At 45.2% G+C, this 19,997-nt stretch overlaps 1 protein-coding gene across 3 annotated transcripts in view; it reads left to right on the top strand.

Annotated features, from left to right (window-relative positions):
- Positions 1-19,997, top strand: part of SORL1 (sortilin related receptor 1) — a 105,062-nt gene that overhangs the window by 42,726 nt on the left and 42,339 nt on the right. For all 3 annotated transcript variants that reach the window (XM_075122291.1, XM_048827663.2, XM_075122290.1), the window contains exons 12-25: positions 146-234; positions 2,257-2,435; positions 4,546-4,732; positions 6,150-6,278; positions 6,654-6,739; positions 8,319-8,491; positions 9,900-10,031; positions 11,341-11,432; positions 12,014-12,260; positions 13,129-13,267; positions 15,424-15,597; positions 15,994-16,107; positions 16,903-17,025; positions 18,245-18,364. In XM_075122291.1, coding sequence (XP_074978392.1) covers positions 146-234; positions 2,257-2,435; positions 4,546-4,732; positions 6,150-6,278; positions 6,654-6,739; positions 8,319-8,491; positions 9,900-10,031; positions 11,341-11,432; positions 12,014-12,260; positions 13,129-13,267; positions 15,424-15,597; positions 15,994-16,107; positions 16,903-17,025; positions 18,245-18,364 — 1,984 coding nt within the window. The remainder of the gene's footprint in view (positions 1-145; positions 235-2,256; positions 2,436-4,545; positions 4,733-6,149; positions 6,279-6,653; positions 6,740-8,318; positions 8,492-9,899; positions 10,032-11,340; positions 11,433-12,013; positions 12,261-13,128; positions 13,268-15,423; positions 15,598-15,993; positions 16,108-16,902; positions 17,026-18,244; positions 18,365-19,997) is intronic.

Genomic DNA, 19,997 nt, shown 5'->3' with positions numbered 1-19,997 from the left:
TACACGATGAATATACTTAAGGACTCAGATGAACAAGAGCCTTTGTGGTTATATTTTATGGTTCATATGATGCTTTATAACCTCATATCAAAGCCACCTCAACATTCTCTCATTAAGCTCCCTGTGTCGGTGTTTCTTTTCTCAGGCACTGTCCGGACCCCATTACTACACTTGGGGTGACCATGGTGGCATTCTCGTAGCAATAACGCAGGGCACAGAGACAGACCAGCTCAAGTAAGTTACTGGGGTGGATGGGTTTTCTTTCAAACTGCCTGACAGAAGCAGATGACTTCCCAAGAGATGTGACAAACACATCAACAAAAACAATAGACTAGCAAGTGACCCCTTGATTTTGCCCTTAACATATCCTTGATATGCTAATCCATCACCCTCTCCCCTGCCCCGTTCTAAAAATTTTAAAGAAACTTCTCACTAGTGGAACAGGAATAGGCTGAGGTATACAGGATATGTGTTTGTGGTACAGTGCTGTATTTCCATGGCTCTGTGCCTTATTCTTCACTGTTCTCTCTTTGCCTTGCTGCCTATATGGCCCCTATAGTCAAAGTGTCTGAGTGCGTGACCAACACTACAGGCTTTATCCTCACAGCCTCTACGAGGTGAGATGGCATTATCCCTGTTTTACAGATGGGAAACTGAGGCACTGGGCCATTAAGTGTCCAACAGGAGATCCCTGGCAGAGCTAGAAATTGAACCAAGATCACTTGAACTCTAACCCAGTGCTTTAACCCCAAGTACATCCTTCCATTTTGCAATAGGGCAATTCCATTGACTTCGGTGGAGGTATGCTGTTGCAACGCAGTGGCGGCCAGCCCCCGTCCAATAGAACTGGACTGCGTATGAGGGTTTGTAGCATTGCCACACTTTGGACTAGGATATATATATTTTTTAGGTTTTTTGTTTTTTTTTTTAAACACACATCCCCAACTTGTCAGGGACAGAGCTATATATTACGATAGAACCGAGGAGAGGGTTTTTTAAATTATTGTTTTGATTTTACACATTCCCCATTTTCTCCCCTGTACAATCCCAGTCTCCCCTGGCCTTTACATGCATGCCTGAGACCCCAAATATTTAACACCCGCCGTTGACAGTGGGTCATTGAGCATGTAATTACTATGCTTGCTCTACCGGCATAGGGACTGATCCTGCAAGCATTTGCTCGTGTGTGGGTGGTCCCTCAGAAGCCTTGAGGGCAGCTAGCATGAGCAAGGGTTACTTGCATGCGTAACAGTTTGCAGGATCAGTTTACAGCCGACTGTTTGAGATAACTGCAAAGAGATGTGGGAGAAGTCTAGCCTATTTTCTTCCGAATGCCATTAAATGCTTTGGCTTAATTTCCCTTGTTTTTCTTTTTGCACTGGAAGGGCTGCTTTTCTCAGCTGTTCTGACAGTGAACTAACTTAAGAGCTTAATTTAAATATTATACAGGAAAGGTTTCAACGTGACAAAGAGCATGGATTCCTACAGAAGTTAAATATGCCACAGAGATGTACATTGAAAGGGAGCATCCCCTCTGACATAGCTTTGGTGTCCAAAAACTTAGGCCTAAAACTTAGTCTATGATATGAGCATCACTGTTGTGTCAAGGAAGCACATATGTTGCCTCATACCAATGTCCCTTGGCTGCTTCGGGGTCAGTCTCTCTTAAAAAGGTCAGAGAGCCCTGTAGGGAATTTGCATCTGGTTCACATCTGTGGTGTTGGGAAACCAACTACCGTCTACAGAGCAGCTTCTGCCACGTTCTTCCTTTTGTGCACAGACTCTCACAAGCTTTGGCTTTTCTCACTGACAGAATTTTAAGCCACATAGTTGCAAGCAGCTGTCACTGTCCTGTTACATACGTGTGCAGGTGTATCTATGAAAAAAAGATATCGTCCAGATAAATTATGCAGCTGCTTGTTTCTGTTTCGTGATGAGTGTGGTCCGGTAGACTTGGAATTGAGAAACCTGGCTTCTAATCCTGGCTCTATCACTGACCTTGAGCAAGTCACATCTCTTCGTGTCTCAGTTTCCCTACCTGCAGAAGGGGGCTAATGACACTGATCTTTCTTAGTAGAGCACTTTGAGATCTATGGATGGAAAAGCCAAGTGTTACTAGTCATGACCATGACCTTAGTAAGGTTTTGAAAGAACCTGGTTTTGTGTAAATTTAGAAATGAGCAAATAAATCCCAACCAGGAGGCCACCAGGAGTTTATTTGCAGCAGTCCCACCGTCCTTGTCTCTCCCCCTCTAGGTACAGCACAAATGAAGGGGAGACCTGGAAAACATTCACTTTCTCGGAGAAACCGGTATTTGTGTATGGGCTTCTTACCGAGCCGGGGGAGAAGAGCACTGTGTTCACCATCTTCGGCTCCTATAAAGAGAACGGCCACAGCTGGCTGATACTGCAGATCAACACCACTGACGTGCTTGGTAAGGGACCTGGTGTACTAATGTGGCATTGAGGTTTGCATGTACGGCGTCTGTTTATCCTAACGCCTTGCTTTTCAAACACATGGGTGTCCGTCCATTCATTGAAAAGCAGCAGATCCCTGCAACTTCCCCCATTGACAATTAATGTGGGGACAAGTAGGGCCTTTAAAAGTTCATGTACTCATGGGCTCTCATCGCTTATCTGCTGAGAGGGAGAAAGAGGAAGTACAACCTAGTCATCTGAGCGCAACGATAACGTTTTCAAAAGCACCTAACTCACTTACGGGCATTAGTCCTGTTTTCAAAAGTAACTTAGGAGCCCAAGTCTCATTGAAAGTCAAGTCAGCTCTTCAGCAGGGCTCTGCAAGGCTTGAGGGCGCCACCCACGTGGTCCTTTTTGCAGGCTCAGAGCCTAAGGGTATGTCTACACTGCAATAACAACCCTTGCCACCTAATGGCAGAGCCCAGGTCAGTTGACTCGGGCTCCACAGGGCTTGGGCTGTACAGCTAAAAACAGCAGTGTAGACATTTGGGCTTGGGCTGAGACCCACCCCCCTTTGCAGGGTCTCAAATCTCAGGCTCCAGCTCAAGCCTGAAAGTCCACACTGAAGTTTTATAGTCCTGTGGGCCTGAGTCAGCTGAGCCAGGCCAGCGGCAGCCTGTGCCAGAAGACTTTCATTGCAGTGTAGATGTACCCTAAGAGAGGCTCACCTTCAGAAGCCAGGAACTTCAGTGATTCTGTTCCTCTTCCTCAGGTTCTGTGCCCCTTCATGCCCATTGACGGAACTTTTAGATTGAAATGCTCGCCAAGGACGTTTGCATTTTTCCTCTGTAGCTAAAATCTCCTCTCAGGGAATTGAAGGATTTTAAAAAGGGAAAACAACAACAAAACACCCCAACAACCCACTTCTGAAAGCCAGGCCAATGAATGATTTATATCCAATTTCAGCTTTGATTGTGCAGCAGCATTTTAATCAAAGGACAGTTATGCTTGGCAGAGGAATTTGCCTGACTAAAATTTATAACCGATTCCCTTGATGTTTTGTTATAAGTGGATCTGTTTGGGGATCAGATTGACTTCATTTAAGTAAGTCGTCGCAAATGCACTGTCATAGCTTTGGAGTCGTTTATTGCCTTCTGTCACCGAACGTCTCTCCTCTTCCCTACGCTGTGCGTCTTGAATCGGAATAGTGCCTCTTTTTCTATTTGTTTTGGGCAAGTGGGTCCTACTCCACTGATTCCTATGGAGAGACCCCTGATTCCCCCTGATGTGAAAGAGTGGGAAAACTGGCTCCATAAGAGGATTTCAGCGACTACCAACTTTGTCCGGAACTGAGCAGTTAACCTGGAGGAAGTGGAAAGGCTGCCTTGGCAAGCCTTTGAGCTAGCCAGTTCCCTCTTTTAAACCCAAGGCAAAGATATTAAATGCAACTCTTTCTCCGCAGCACCGGGCCTGTAAACTGGGCTTGGAATCTGCGGAACTCGGCAGGGCATGGTGGAGAGGAATCCCACTGCAAACTGCCACCGGAGCACTGAGACCTGGAATCACCTCCTTCCCCCTGCTCGCCTGCTCTGTAGGGCGAAGCCTCAGAAAATCCATGTAGCAATAGATCTTCTAGTCCATAAATCCATGCTAAGAGCCTGCTCTGCAGCACACAAAATGTGCTCATATCCCCTGTATGGGCTTCTAGGAGCCCTTTATATTGTGAAACCCCAGCACCCTAGAGAGAGGGGCGGAGTATGTGGGAATCAGTGACGTTAGCCTGAGGTGCTGTTCTTGGTATAAAAGCGGGAGGGAATGTGAATGTTCATACGATGTTACTCAGGCTCCTGAAAAGACAAAATACTAGGCCTGATTCTCCACAGCTTTGCGCTTTGTGTGGTTATTGGCAGCTGTGCAAAGATTAAAATGCTAGCAGATCAACTGGCTTCCAGCAGTGGTTAGTATCTTCAGCCCCCCAGCATCTTGCATCCATTCTGCACAGGGGTAAAAGACAACTCCCGATACAGGGACAGAAGAAAATCAGGCCCCCTCTTTTTAAATCTCAAGTCTTGGGTATGTAGGTCATGGTGACTTTTTTATTTAACCCAAGCATGTCATTTATCATAGGCGTCCCTTGCACAGAAAATGATTACAAACTGTGGTCACCCTCTGATGAGCGAGGTAATGAGTGCTTACTGGGGCATAAGACAGTTTTCAAAAGGAGGACTCCTCATGCGACTTGCTTCAATGGGGAAGATTTTGATAGACCAGTTATGGTCTCCAACTGCTCATGTACAAGAGAAGACTTTGAATGGTAAGTACCAATTAATTCCCTTTAGTCTGGGTTGTTATTCAGTTATAAATATCAGTAACTCACAACAGTGAGCAAACAAACAGATCCAATTTATTTATCTCTTTGTATCTATGGCCTGGTTTTATAACAAAGAACAGGCTAAATAGACTGAAAACATTCTTTCATTAATAGGAGGTAAGAGGTTTCATTCATGTCTTTGAAGCACTTTGAGAGACTCTGAAAGGTGCAATAGAAAAGCAAAGTATTATTACCGCATCACCTCTCCCTTAAAATGGATGATTTCCAATGACAGAGAGCTACTATAGAAAAGCTAAGAGACCATTTAACCAGATGGATGTGATTGGCACTGCTATGTAATTTTATTTTTAATTTAGATATCAGTGAAACTAAACAGCTGTCAAGATAAAGGAGCTTTGCTTTGACAATCGCATGTAAAGGTTATTCGTTAATGTGTGAATTGTTGGGCAGGGGCCAGATTTTTATAAAGAGTTCTGTTCCCTGTTAGGCACCTAAATAAGGAATAATGATGAATTTGGTTAGAGCTGGTCAGAAGGGGAATAAGGACTGTGGGATTGGTTTCCAGTTTTGCAACTAACTCATTGTGTAAGCTTGGACAGGTCACTTGACTAGTTTGTGTCTCGGTTTACCCATCTGTAAAATTAAGATAATGTAACAATAATGCTTTTATCTAGCACTTTTTTGCATAGATTGCAAAGGAGGTAAGCATCATTACGGTAGAACTTTGGAGTTACGAACACCTCGGGAATGGAGGTTGTTAGTAACTGAAATGTTCATAACTCTGAACAAAACGTTATGGTTCTTTCAGAAGTTTAAAACTGAACATTGACTTAATACAGCTCTGAAACTTTACTATGCAGAAGCAAAATGCTGCTTTCCATTTTGTTTTTAGAAGTTTATGTTTATCACAGTACTGTACTCGTTTAATTTTTTTGGGTGGGTGGGGTCTCTGCTGCTGCCTGATTGCGTATTTCCGGTTCCAAATTAGGTATGTGGTTGGCTGGTCAGTTCCTAACTCTCGTGTTCGTAACTCTGAGGTTCTACTGCATCCCCATTGTACAGATGGGAAACTGAGGCACGGGGACTTGCCCAACGTCACCCGGTAATCCTGTGGCAGAGTTGGGCATGGAACCCGGGTATCTGGAGTCCCAGTCCAGTGCTGGCACCCATGCCCTAATGTGTTTTGATGATTGTGAGGTTTAATTACTTAATGCCTGTAAAATGTTTTGAGGTTTTTCGATACAAGCTGCTGTCTGATGTCAAAACATTGTTATTAATTTGAATGTTACCATTAATGGTCTTCCCAACACGTTGTGATTCTAGCACTGTTGCAAAGAATACATGAAAGTAGCAATATAACTTGATAGCATTTCCTTTCCCCCCCTCCCTCTGCCCGCAGTGATTTTGGTTTTAAACTGAGCGATGACTTATCATTAGAAGTTTGCATCCCTGATCCCGAATTTGCTGGGAAACCATATTCCCCACCTGTGCCTTGTCCCGTTGGCTCAACTTATAGAAAGACTAGAGGGTACGTACTGCACATGGGCAAGAAACTTGTCTTTTCAAATTATTATTATTATGTATTTGCATTACTGTAGCTCCTTGGACCCACAAGTCAGACCCCCATGGTGCTAGGTGCTGTACAAACGCAGAACAAAAAGAGGGTTCCTAACCCGAGGAGTTTACAATCTAAGTTTTTGAAATTTATTTGAATGGTATTAAAAGAAGGATCAAATAAATAAGTGATTAAGGGAAATGCACCCATGGAGTACACAATATAATGTGATTTATCAACTCCCTTAATTCTAAATCCGACAAGAACCGGTTGGTTGCACATGAGAGTATGCTAGCTTTTTCCTTGAAGAAATGAATGTGTGTGTGTGTGTATATATATATATTCCAGCTACCGTAAGATCTCTGGGGACACCTGTGTAGGAGGAGACGTTGAATCACGGCTAGAAGGGGAACTGGTGCCATGTCCTCTCGCAGGTAAGTCTCTGTGGGAACACTGCCACCCTGGTGGCTTCCTTGCAAAGTCTGTGTTCCTTTCACTGCCTGTTTAGGGACTATCCACAGATTCCTGTGAGGCTCTCAGAAAGGTAATGGAACTGCATCTGAAATATCTGAGCACGTAAAAAGTCTTTTCTTCCTTCTGGGTCCCTTACGCAGTTTTTGAGGGTTTAGTCTTGCTCACACTGGAGTCAGTGAGAGTTTCTGACCTGGGAGCAGGTTTGAATTTACACTTTTAAGTGACATGGAGTTTGGATGCCCCAACTCCACTTGATTGGGTGTCAGAGTAAGGGCTCAATTCCACATGGTGCTAAACACCCTTTGCTCACTGAGGGGAGCTGAAGACATGAAAATAGGTGAGAACTGGGAACCAAACTCCTCCATGATTTCCTGACTCATACTGTAGTAGGTTTAGAATAAGATTAAAACAGAACAAATAGAGCAAGAATTCTACCTCTCCATCCCTTTACTGAGCCTGCAGAGCCCCCAGACAGCCACGGCTTCCCGTCCTGCTCCCACTGAGTCTGATGGCCATTTGGGGCTTTCTGTGCCCATGTGGGGCAAAATTTATGCCTTAGCACTTCAGTGGTGTGAGCCAGACAAGTCACACGAATATATTGCCTCCTCCCCTTCTCTTTCCAGACATGAGGACCCTGCAGTGATCTCATTCACCCATGTGCTGCCAACGTAATTAGCATTCCGGTCATTAGAGCCTTAATTGAATCTTGCGTTATGCGCAATGTGATTAATGTGCAAGAGAGAGAGGGGGAGAGGTATCTGCAAGGGAGAAGGTACAGCATGATCCAAAGCAAGCCAAAATCAATGGGAGTTATTCTCTTGTGTCAATCAAGATCCCCTACTCTTTTCCCTCCCTCTGTCCAGCCCCTGGCCTGACTGGTGTCTTAGGGAAGGGCCGAGTGGTAATCAGAGAGGTATGAAATGTTCTCTACAGGACCAAACCTCACCTGGTTTGGGATTTTGGCACAGACTTCCGTGCCTAGGAGTCCCAGTCCTGGGCCAGGACCCCGTTGTGCTAGGTGTTGTACAAAACAGACGGATGGTCCCCAATTTCTTATATGATAAGTATTTATGTTACATTAGACCCCAAAGACGCCAATTGGGATCTATCGACTTAGGCACTTTTATGGCTCGCAAACATAGTGCATTTAGGCTCCAGAGAAAGCACTTGGACAATTTTTTTTTTGGCGAATGTTTTGAGCTGGTTATTTTTTTTTTTTAATATTGACAAAATTTAACATTATAAATAAAAGAAAGAACCTACTTTTGCAATTTTCAGCCTCTTTTTCCACCAACCTGAATAAATAATAGTGGTAATAATTTCCTTTCACTTTTGTGGGTGAGCTACAGAAATCTATGGCTAGTGACATACACCAATTAAAATCTTCTCTCTCCAAAAACAAGGGCCTGAGTCTCATTTATGATAAGGTCCTAACTGTGTGGTTTTGGTCAGAAATGAAGAAGACCCCATTTATTCCCCTTATCCCCAAGGGAACTCGTGGGAAAAGGCTTCTACATAAATATTTCTCTGTACCTCTAGAAGAGAATGAGTTTATTCTGTATGCCACACGCTACTCCATCCACCGGTACGATCTCTCTTCTGGAATCAGCGAGGAGTTGCCTCTGACTGGATTGCGAGGGGCAGTGGCTCTGGACTTTGATTACGACCACAACTGTTTGTACTGGGCAGATGTGACGCTTGACATTATACAGGTGAGCGGGGTTCTGGGCAGTCCCTGCCTAGCACAATGTTCTGGGATGTTTTCCTAGAAGAGCGTATACCTTGTGTGATATAATAGCCGAGTGGATTGAGCAGTGGACTGGGATTCAGGAGACTAGGGTACTGTTCCTGCTACTGGCCTGCTGGGTGACCTTAGGTAAATTGCTTCACGTTCATGTGCCTCAATTTGCCAATCTGTAAAATGGAGAGAATGCTACTGACCTCCTTTGTAGAGTGCGTTAAGGTCTGTTGATGAGAAGCCCTGTATAAGAGCGAAGCATCCTTATTATTAATGAAAAACACAGCCGTAGCCAGGACGGAGCTATGTTTTTCTGTCTTTGAGACCCTCATGTAACCCATCTTAGAAGGGCTAGTCTGGTCATGAATGTCCTTTAGGTTCTAAGGGCCAGATCCTGAGCTGGTGTAAATGACTTTACATTGATTTATACCAGTGGAGGATCTGGCCCTGTATATCTGATTTGTAAGATAGCAGCTACTTAAAGACAGATTTCAGAGTAGCAGCTGTGTTAGTCTGTATCCGCAAAAAGAAAAGGAGTACTTGTGGCACCTTAGAGACTAACAAATTTATCTGAGCATAAACTTTAGTGGGCTACAGCCCACTTCATCGAATGCATAGAATGGAACATACAGTAAGAAGGTATATATATACATACAGAGAAGGTGGAAGTTGCCATACAAACTGTAAGAGGCTAATTAATTAAGATGATTATTATTATAATAATTAGTCTCTTACAGTTTGTATGGCAACTTCCACCTTCTTTGTATGTATCTATCTTCCTTCTTCCTACATGTTCCATTCTATGCATCCAGTGCTGTAGCCCACAAAAACTTATGCTCTAATAAATTTGTTAGTCTCTAAGGTGCTACAAGTCCTCCTGTTCTTTTTGCAGCTACTGAAAATGATAAGAGGAAAAAGTTAATAATTATTTTAAGCCACATGAGAGGATTTCATTGGTTAAACCCCAGGTTGGGAATTTTCTACTGAAGCAGAGAACCTTCTACCGAGGTGGAGAAATTAAATTGAGTTAGTCTTGTCCTTGTGGGTGAGACCTTGAAAACCATTACAAAGCACTTTTCAAAGCGCCTATCTTCTGCTCTGAATGGAAATGAAGGGTGGCACATATCACAAGAGGAGTATTTTCCCCTTTAGCCAAAAATGTCTCCTGTTCCCTCTCTTGTGCTGGACACCTGTTTATCTCCTGGCCTCCCTACATTCCAGAAATGGATGTATCTCAGGGGAGCTGTAATAGATACGCTTTGCAATGCAAATACTGCTGGTAGGTTTTTCTTGTTAGTGGCTCCTTTGCTAATTCCCCACCCCGAACAGCTGAGTGCACTAACCTTGATACTTAGAATTTTCTATTTATTTGTTTGTTTTAGCGTCTTTGTCTAAACGGCAGCTCTGGACAGGAGATAATCATTAGCACTGGCCTAGAAACAGTGGAAGCGTTGGCCTTTGAACCTCTCAGTCAGTTGCTTTACTGGGTGAACGCTGGTATTCCAAAAATTGAGGTATGTCTGCAACCGATCTTCATGATAGCAGGTAGTTGTAGCCACATTGCTGTGTGTTTACCAGGCCTTCAATCCGTTGCACCATGTGTATCTTTGAGTCCCCATTCCTGGAGGATGGTAGTGGGGGGGCAGCTGAATGTTGGCTGACATATTAGGGACAGTAAGGCCATCCAGCCTTCTCATCCAAGGCCTTATTGCAACTACTCATGCATAAGGCAGAGTAGAATTCAGCCTTTTGTATTTAAAATGGAAGATCAGTGAATTACAAAATGCATTTAACAAGGAATGACGCTCCACCATCGGTAATCATATAGGCATCAAAAGCTGCAGTAAGATGGCTAGTGAGGGACATAGACTGAATATCCAGCCATACTGTCTTATGAACCTAAGTAGAGATCAATCTGCTTGGTGCTCGATCTGCAAGGAGGCTACATCCCTTTAGGATTTGCTATGATGATGATGGAAGAGGGCTTACACTGTAAATCAGTTTGACACTTTCAGATCCATATGACACATTCAGGGAAGGCTGAACAGTCCAAAAAGGGATTCACAAGTACGCTCATAAATAAACATGGCAAGTTTGCTCTGTTGTTGATCACCAGTATTTGGATAACTGCTGGTTCCTTCAGGAAAACAGCGGTGAACCGTGAAAGATGCACGAACGTTATCACAAAAGCTTACTCCCTTCCAAATTTTGTGCATCACTTGGATCACTCTTACACCCCCCAAATTTTGTGCATCACTCTTCTTCATTCTCCTAGTTAAAAATTTTACTCATCCAGTCAGTGAGCAGAAACAATATCGTGGTTTATGGTTGGTGACAAATTACAGACTGCAAATGGTTCAAATGAAGAGTTCCCAGCAGAGCCCATAGACTCAAATTTGCGTGCGTAACCTGTTCTTCAACTACTGCCCAATAACAAACACACTCATCAAAATTAAGGACAAGTTGTGAGCGACTGACAAACATAAGGCATAAATTTGTCAGGTAATTTACCTGCAACAGGTTATTTGAACTGCATTAAATGGAACATTTTCCTCTCTGTCATGTGGCAGGATAGAATTAGCTACACATAGTGCATTACGGCAGTAAGCAATTTGTTCAGTAATGTGGAAATCACATAAGTAAATGAAGCCCATAAACTTTTATCACTTGCCTTAAGATAACTGTTTGTCAAGTATGTATGCGTTGAACTGTCATTTGCTAAGTGGTTGTAATTAAATGCTCCAGAATTTCATTTAATTTTAAACAATGCAATTGCTCTTCATATTGCAAACAAAAACCACCCACCTCTACATCTTGTGCTAGGTTGCCAACCCAGATGGAGACTTGCGATTTACTGTTCTGAATTCCTCTGTACTCGAACGACCCAGAGCCCTAGCTTTGGTGCCTAAAGAAGGGTGAGTAGGACCTATCTGTGAATAGTCGTGTTAATTTGTATTAAAACCAACCAAGTCAATCCAGCACTTTTCATCAGTACTAAATTCATACCAGATCAACGTAGTGCGCTCCTCCATGTGCTGTTTTGAAAGCTGTTTCCCTGCGTGGCTCTTTCTCACCTAAATATTATGATCTGGGTAACTGGGCTTCGGTTCGATTGAGATTGGGAGCAATTTTCCATTTCCCTCACAATAACGTTGCCTTGGTAAGAACCGGCAAAGCTGCCAATGGTTATGCAGTAGAGGAGGCAGAATACTGGTCTCTTCAGTGGAAGTATGTGAGAAGTTGACCTTTTCGAAACTGACTGTTTGCTGAATCACTTCTTTACTTGTGGTTCATGTGATATTTAAACAGTCCTGGAGCCTTGATATTCCCCCTGCCAGGTGCATGCCATTGAATTCCATTGAGTTCCTGTTAAAAAGACATACTCTTTCTGCGAGATAGGATTTAAAAAGTGGAGTTCACTGTTTCGTGTGGACACCTGTTTAGATGAGGCCTTGTATTTTTATTTTAAATTAACTCTGCTTATGGACATAATCAGGTTGATGTTCTGGACAGACTGGGGAGACTCTAGACCTGGCATTTACAGAAGCGATATGGATGGTTCGTCGGCCAGTTGCATTGTCTCTGAGGGAGTGAGATGGCCAAATGGCATTTCTGTGGATGATCACTGGATCTATTGGACGGAAGCCTATATGGATAGAATCGAGAGGATTGATTTCAATGGGATGCAGAGATCTGTGATACTGGATAGTCTTCCTCATCCCTATGCTATTGCTGTATTTAAGGTATTTATACAGTGTGTGTGGAGATAAGTATAGTAGATATAGGGGCTCAGCCCAAACTGCCCAGTTTGGGACTGAAACTGTGATAGACACTGAGCTGTGCTGGGAGGCCCCAAGCTCACCATGAACTCTGACCCAGTTCACCAAATGGTTTGCAACCGTAACGCACACACATGACTTTTGTTTCAGGTTCTGCACAGGTCCAGTTTTAAGCCTTTGTTAGCTTCTTTCCTTTGGACTTAAGAAACATTCCGACAATCCTGTTCTGAGATTCGTAGGTTTGAGAGCCGCAGTAATCTGGATAACTTTTGGCTAACGTCTCTGAGATGTCTGTCTGCTTATCTGAACCCAACTTCATGTTTGTGCTTCACTAATTCTTGTTTGTACTGCTGTGTCCATGCAAGCAGACACGCGCAAACAGGGACTGGGACTCAGAAGGCTTGGGTTCTGTTCCAGACCCTGTTGTTGACTCACTTTATGACTCCATTGGGAAACTCATTGAACCCCAATACAATCCTACTTTCCCCATCTATAAAATGGGGGTAATGACACTGACCCAGCCTTGCCGAGTGCTTTGAAGCCACATGAAGAGCAATAGATAAGTGCAAAGTAGTATTAGCGGTCTATGAAACCTTAGGGGGCACAGGTAGCCCCCATGCAAAATATTACCTTCGGTTTTCAGTTGAAAATGACTTTATGAAATTGGTCTTCTGCACTGGCTAGTTGGATGAAAAATCAGGATTAACTGGGAGTTCCTGATCTGTAGATCCTCCTTCAAATCCTGAATTTGGAAAAGAATAGGTTTGCAGAGGTCATGTTATTTGCCTGTTTCCACCAAAGCATGGACTAAGGAACAAAGCTTGTGTTTCAGAATGAAATCTACTGGAATGATTGGTCGCAGCTGAGTATTTTTAGAGCATCTAAATACAGTGGGTCGAGAATGGAGATTTTAGTTGGTCGATTAAATGGGATCATGGATATGAAAATCTTCTACAGAGGAAAGACAACAGGTAATGTGGAGTGTTTGTAAAGACCTTTTCTAAGTAGACTGTACGCAGAGGTTTTCAAAAGCCATCTAGGGTGTTTGGCTCCTTAATTCCCATTGAATGGGGTTTGGGAGTCTGTCTATCTTAACTGCTTATATGGTCCCCCATCACCATAGTATCTGAGTGCCTCACCATCTTAAATGTATTTTATCCCCAGAACACCCTGAGGTAGGGCAGAGCTGTTATCCCATTGTACAGATGAAGAAGTGAGGCACAGAGGGAGGGAAATCACCCAGGGGGGGTTGGCAAAGCAGGGAATTGTGCCGAGGTCTCCAAAGTCCAGGCTAGTGCCCTAACCACTGGACCATCCTTCCTCAAATTTTTTGAGTCCAAATACATCCAAATTCCTTAGGTGACTTTGCAGCTCTCAGCCATAGAACTAAGCGTTGTCTATCTTTTGTGAATGGTGCTTGCTGACGGTAAATTTCAGCAAGATAGATGTACATCGTGATCTCTTTATCACATTTCAGCTTTAAAATCCTAAAATCTCTCTGTCACCTCGAGGTTGCTGGTTTGAGTCCAGTGCAGGTCTGGTTAGGTAGCAGTTGTTACTATCCGACAGCTCCTTGGTGACCTACATGAAAGGGGATTTGTTGGGTCTCAGGCTAAAGGGCAGATGTGCACTCATTACAAAACCACCGGCCTTGCTGGAGCCCATGTTGACAGTTCGAAGCGGAGAGGTCAGGGTCTGAACGGGCTTTGAGAGTGAACTGTCTTTAGATGAAACAGTAGCACGAATATTTAGAGTTCAGAGCCTGTGACTGAGAGGCCTCCAGATGGCTTAGAATGAATTTAAAGTACCATCTTAAAATGAGCCCACCCGAGCAGAAAGTCACTGACCCCTTAGTTTCCAGGAGATGCTGTGGACTTCATCTGATCCTTCTGAAACAAAAGGCCGTTCAGTTGTGTTTAAGCCTCAGCAGGTGCTCAGCCTGATCAGGAGGCCGTTAAGTGCCGATTAACTGGCCCTTAAGTCGCTGTGTTTTCTGAAATGCTCTTGTTAGCATGGAAGCTGCTGATGAGAAACCCCTGCTTCCTCCCTGACTCTTGAATGAGGTTTATTAGCGAGCCTTTGGAAAGAAATGCTTCCTGGGGTGGCCTTCGGAAGGGTCTCCAGGACGGTGTTTCTCGACCCTTTCCAGGCTGCCACAACTTGTGGGGACAGGAAGAAGTTTTGGGACCCTCTGCAGGGTTTTTTTGCCTTCCCTCTGCAGCATGAATCATAGGGTTAGAAGGGACCACTTGCCAGAATCATCTGGGTTTATCTCCATCGGTTTCCTGCCATTGCAGGGTCCTCGGGCGTTGGTGCACCTCGGTCCCTCCTATTCTCTGCCTGTGGCACATAATAGTCTTCGCGCCTGTGGGCTGTAATCCTTCGGTCTCATTTTCGCTGTTGAGTTTAGTGTGTTTGTGGTTGGTAGTTTTGGTGGCTTGTGATATGCAGGAGATCAGACTTCACAATTTGGTGGTTCCTTCTGGTCTTAAGCTCTATGACTCTTCCCATCAAGCGCTTAAGAAATGGAGGGTGGTACCGAGCCCTAGTTGAAACTTGTGTTCTAGGGAATTAAATTAAATCTTCCCCAAGCTCAAGCGAGAGAGCACTGCATTCTCAGTGTTGGTTTATTATTAATTATTATTTATTTGTATCGTAGCCATGGCTAGAAGCCTCCCTCGTAGACAAAGACCCCGTTGTGCTAGGCGCTGTACAAACACAAAATAAAAACATGGTTTCTGTCCCAAAGAGCATGGTTTGACTTCGCCATCTCATTTGAGGCGAGGAAAAAACCTCCAGTCAATTATTCATATTTCACGACTATATAAGGCAGCGGGGGATCTGCTTGGTGTTTACTTATTAATCAGAAAACCGCCTCTCACTAGGATCGAAGGGCCTGATCTAGTGGGGCACTGAGCGTGCATTCAAGCCTCATTGAAGTCAGTGGGTGTGGAGGGCTCTTGGCATCTCCCAAGGCCAGACTCAATACGTAACCAAGTGAAGCTGACACCCAGGTGCCCAGAGAGCCTGCATAGCAGCCTGAATCAAGGGGATGATGAGAGACGTGGTGTCAGATTGCCTGCCCTGTACTGCAGTGCCAGATAGTTACTGTGTTCCCTCCCAACAGGGCGGAATGCCTGCATCACCAAGCCTTGCAGTTTGTTGTGTTTGCCCAAATCAAACAACAGCAGAAGCTGCAAGTGTCCTGAGGGAGTCTCCAGCAGCGTGCTCCCATCAGGGGAAGTGAAGTGTGATTGTCCACATAGATACGTGATGAAGAACAACACCTGCATCAAGGAAGGTAAAACCCTATTTAACTCCTGCTGCTATTTAATCCTGAAAAATGATAAATTCCTTGGTTGGGAGATAGGTCAGCTTGACTTTACCTTTTGACCTGCAGTGTAAAGCTTAGAAAGAGCGACGAACACTTGGCAAAGATAGGTTTCTGAGTAGCAGCCGTGTTAGTCTATATCCACAAAAAGAAAAGGAGTACTTGTGGCACCTTAGAGACTAACAAATTTATTTGAGCATAAGCCTTCATGAGCTACAGCTCTGTAGCTCACGAAAGCTTATGCTCAAATAAATTTGTTAGTTTCTAAGGTGCCACAAGTCCTCCTTTTCTTTTGGCAAAGATAACGGTGCTGTGCCTAATGGTAGCTTGTTTGTTTGTTTTTTTTAAACACACGCTGGGCACTAGATAACACCTGTCTGCCTAACCAGTATAGATGCTTCAACGGGAATTGCATCAACAGCATTTGGCAGTGTGACAACGATAACGATTGCGGAGACATGAGTGATGAGAAGAATTGCCGTAAGTGTCCTTCTGTGGTCACTTTGTGTATGCGTCCTGATCGGTAATCATTTATCAAGCCTGCCTGGGGAGCAAAATGCTTCCACCAGTGATGGAGAGGGGATTAGTAATAATGAATATGGTCTTTCCACCCTTCCTACAAGCCCTTGTGGCGTGGTATATCCTAATGAAGCTAGTTCAGATACATTCAAGGAGAAAGCCATCCTCTGAATGAAAATCAGACAAAGAGCCCAATGAGCTTATGAAGGGAAGAAACAGCCATCTGGCCGAACTGTCCCCAAGTCATAGAGGTGTGGCTCAGCCCATTACAGAAACAGGGCCAGGTTTAAAGTTAGGACCTGGATTTGGGTCCGAACGTCAAGCAACTGAACAATAAGACAATAAAGTCCAGGCCAAACCGTCTCCCCAGGCTTAGTTGCTTCTAAGGTTCCTAACTGATGGCTGCTTAGAGTCAAGGTCCCCCACGTCAGGCCAAGCCAGCCGTGAAACCAAATTCCTCATCTTTTCTTCTCTCCGGTTGGAGGGCACTTTCTCCATGCGTGGTATTGCAGTGTGGAGCTGGTTTCAGTCCCATCTCCAGGTCAGACCATTAAGCCCTTACTGCCCTGAACTAGGAGAAATTCATCCAGCACATAGCCAGAATCCGTAGCAAGAATAGCTCCGAGGAAGCTCTTTCCCTCCATGTTATTCCCCTTGTTTTTATTTTAACATGCGAGTTTGGGTCGGGGCAGAATTATTTAATTGGTGGCCTTGAAACCTCTTTCTTCTTTCCCTCCCTCCCCCGCCTTGTTTTAGCCACAACAGTCTGTGATAGCGAGACTCAGTTCCGCTGCCAGGGCTCGGGGACCTGCATCCCGCTGTCCTATAAATGTGACCTGGAGGACGACTGTGGAGATAACAGTGATGAAAGCCACTGCGGTAAGCGTGATAAGGAGCGAGCTGTTTGTCTCAGTTGGATGTCCTTCCCCTTCCCCCCCTTAGGAAGAATATCACTGTTCTCTCCACCAGGCAGGGGGTAAGCCTGCCCGGATGGAGGCAGGGCAAGGCAGCATCTCTGGCTCTCAGGAGATCACTGAAGGGGACCCACCTTGCTGCACTGTCCAGGGCTTGCTAGCCCCTCCCTGGATGCCGTCAGGCAGCTAGTGCAGATGTGGTCCGGGGAGGGGATGAGATGCATAGGACAAAGGAGCAATAAAGTGCAATGACAGCCGATATCCACCCCACCCGAGGCGTGACGCCTTGAGCTGGCAGGTAGGCGCTGATATCAGATGTTCCCAGCTCCCTTCACCTGCCATGCACATCTGCCTTAAAACAAAATAATCGGGCAAGGATTAAAAATTATACTCATGCAGCTTCTGAGAGTTGATATGTTTGGTCTTGGAGCAGGGTAAAAACACAGCTGCCTCAAGGCACCCGGACAGGCTAGACAGCTCCAAGGTCTGGTATTTCCTAAAGCCATTGAAGCTACAAATTCAAGTGCTGCAACAGTAGGTTCCCCTTCACCCTCCCCCCAGTTGCTTCGTACTGGTAAGAAATCCTTGGCCATTTAGCAAGCTCATGGCTGCACATCATGAGCACAGTAATAGCAGGGTTAGGACTCAGCCTCCTGCATTAACAGCACAGGCTCCTAACCGAAAGGGGAGTCTCCATTAGTTGTATGCAGTCTAGGGTGTATGGCAAAGTGTCGAGCAGCTCCACCTCCATCCAGCAGGGGGCAGTGGTGCAGGCACACACTAGCCAGTTCTTTGCAGCACTTCCTCAGGAGCTCAGAATCCCTAATTTCAAAGGAGATTCTGGCTTGATTTTCAAAGGCAGCTGAGCATCTGCAGCTCCCAGCGTCTTGAATGGGTTGTGGGTGAGGCTGTCAACCTCTAAGGCTAAGGCTAATAGTTCCTGAGCAGCAGACTGTTAAATCCACGGGAAGAACAGAAGATGGGAATCAGAGTGACGTGGTAGCTCTTGATCTTTCAGGGCTAGAAACAATGCACTAAAAATACTTTCAAGACCAGAACAGATTTTCTGAGCTGCTTAGGCTGCTGGTTATGAAATGTCAGCTCTTTCTTCTAAGTCAACAGCTTATGTTCAATCCCCCCCACCCCCCGTCACCCCATCTGAACTTTGGGTGCCTTGTTTGTAGACGCTCACCAGTGTAGAAGTGATGAATTCAGCTGCAGCTCGGGGATGTGCATTCGTCTTTCTTGGATGTGTGATGGCGATAACGACTGCAGAGACTGGTCAGATGAAGCGAACTGCACGGGTAAGCGTTGGGATGTGATCGAGAAACCCTCTGCTGGAGTTGCTCGTTGCTAGCTATCAGCTGCTGTGCTTTTAAAGGGTTTGCATTCGGGTAGCTCTGTGCGGAAGAGCACATGCTGCGCAGGAAGGCGTCAGTTTAACCCTGCCGTGTCATGAGAGTGAATCTTCCGTTGCCCTGTTGCTCCTGTATTTTGTGCGAGTGGCTACTGCAGGGGAATCCTGATGGGCAGTGGCACAAAAGTTAAGATGGAAACACTGCCGCAACTGAAGGACTGAGCCAGCACTGGCTGAAGTCAGTGGAGAGATACCTGTGGGTTTTGGACTAGATCAGCGGTTCTCAGACTTCATTGCACTGCAGCCCACTTCTCACAACAGAAATTACTACATGATCCCAGTGCCCTGTATTACTCTAGATTCTAAAGTCCAGAATCAGGGGGCCCCATGCCACAAGGGACGCTGCTAAGTTGCTTGGGCTTTGGCTTCAGCCCCAGAGCAGCGGGGAGTCTAATGCGGGGCCTGGCGACCCCATTAAAACAAACTCATGCCCCACTTTGGAAACCACTGCGCTAGATCCTAATATAGGAGCAGACGGGCGAGTGGGTTGAGCATGGAGCCAGAACCAATTTCTAATCCCATGGCTGATAGTAATTTGCCCCAAGACCGTGGCTAAATTGTTTAACCTCCATGCCTCAGTTTCCTCATCTGTAAAAGTGGGATAATAGTCACCTGCCTTGCAAGGGGTTTTTGAAGAGGAGTACGTTAATGTGATTTGAAAATAAGGTACCTGTTAAGTATTTGTTCTGGCATGAATGAAGAATGCAGTGAGAGCCTTAGCTCTGAATTGTCTCTCTTCTTAGCTGAAGTGGCTACCCTACCCTTACAATACTCCCCTGTATTTAAAACATGCTCCAGGTTAATTAGCAGACAGAAAATGTGGATCATCTCCCCTTTTCACCTTCTTAATATTTATTGGCAAACTATGTATCGTTTTGTGCTGTGACAAAGTTCCTGCTCTACCTTGGTGGGTCTTGCGCTTATTGGTGGATTTGCTCGCCTTGGAGCTTCACGGCAGCCCTCAGCTTGGCCGTTTTTCTGCCCACAGTCCAGGTCGACTCCTCCTGTGTCTGACCAGGAGTTGGGAGGATTTGGGGGGAACCCGGGCTCGCCCTCTACTCCGGGTTCCAGCCCAGGGCCCTGTGGAATGCAGCTGTCTCAAGTGCCTCCTGGAACAGCTGTGCGACAGCTACAATTCCCTGGGGTACTTCCCCATGGCCTCCTCCCAACATCTTCTTCATCCTCACCATAGGACCTTCCTCCTGGTGTCTGATAATGCTTGTACACCTCAGTCCTCCAACTGTCTGTGTTCTTACTCTCAGCTCCTAGTGCCTCTTGCTCCCAGCTCCTCACATGCTCACCACAAACTGAAGTGAGCTCCTTTTTAAAACCCAGGTGCCCTGATTAGTCTGCCTTAATTGATTCTAGCAGCTTCTTGATTGGCTGCAGGTGTTCTAATCAGCCTGTCTTAATTGTCTCCAGAAGGTTCCTGATTGTTCTGGAACCTTCCCTGTTACCTTACCCAGGGAAAAGGGAGCTACTTAGCCTGGGGCTAATATATCTGCCTTCTATTACTCTCC

Source organism: Caretta caretta, chromosome 22 (assembly GCF_965140235.1).
Source record: "Caretta caretta isolate rCarCar2 chromosome 22, rCarCar1.hap1, whole genome shotgun sequence".
Classification (NCBI taxonomy): domain Eukaryota; kingdom Metazoa; phylum Chordata; order Testudines; family Cheloniidae; genus Caretta; species Caretta caretta.
Note: the sequence above shows the minus strand (reverse complement) of the source record. Positions and strands in the feature narration are given on the sequence as shown.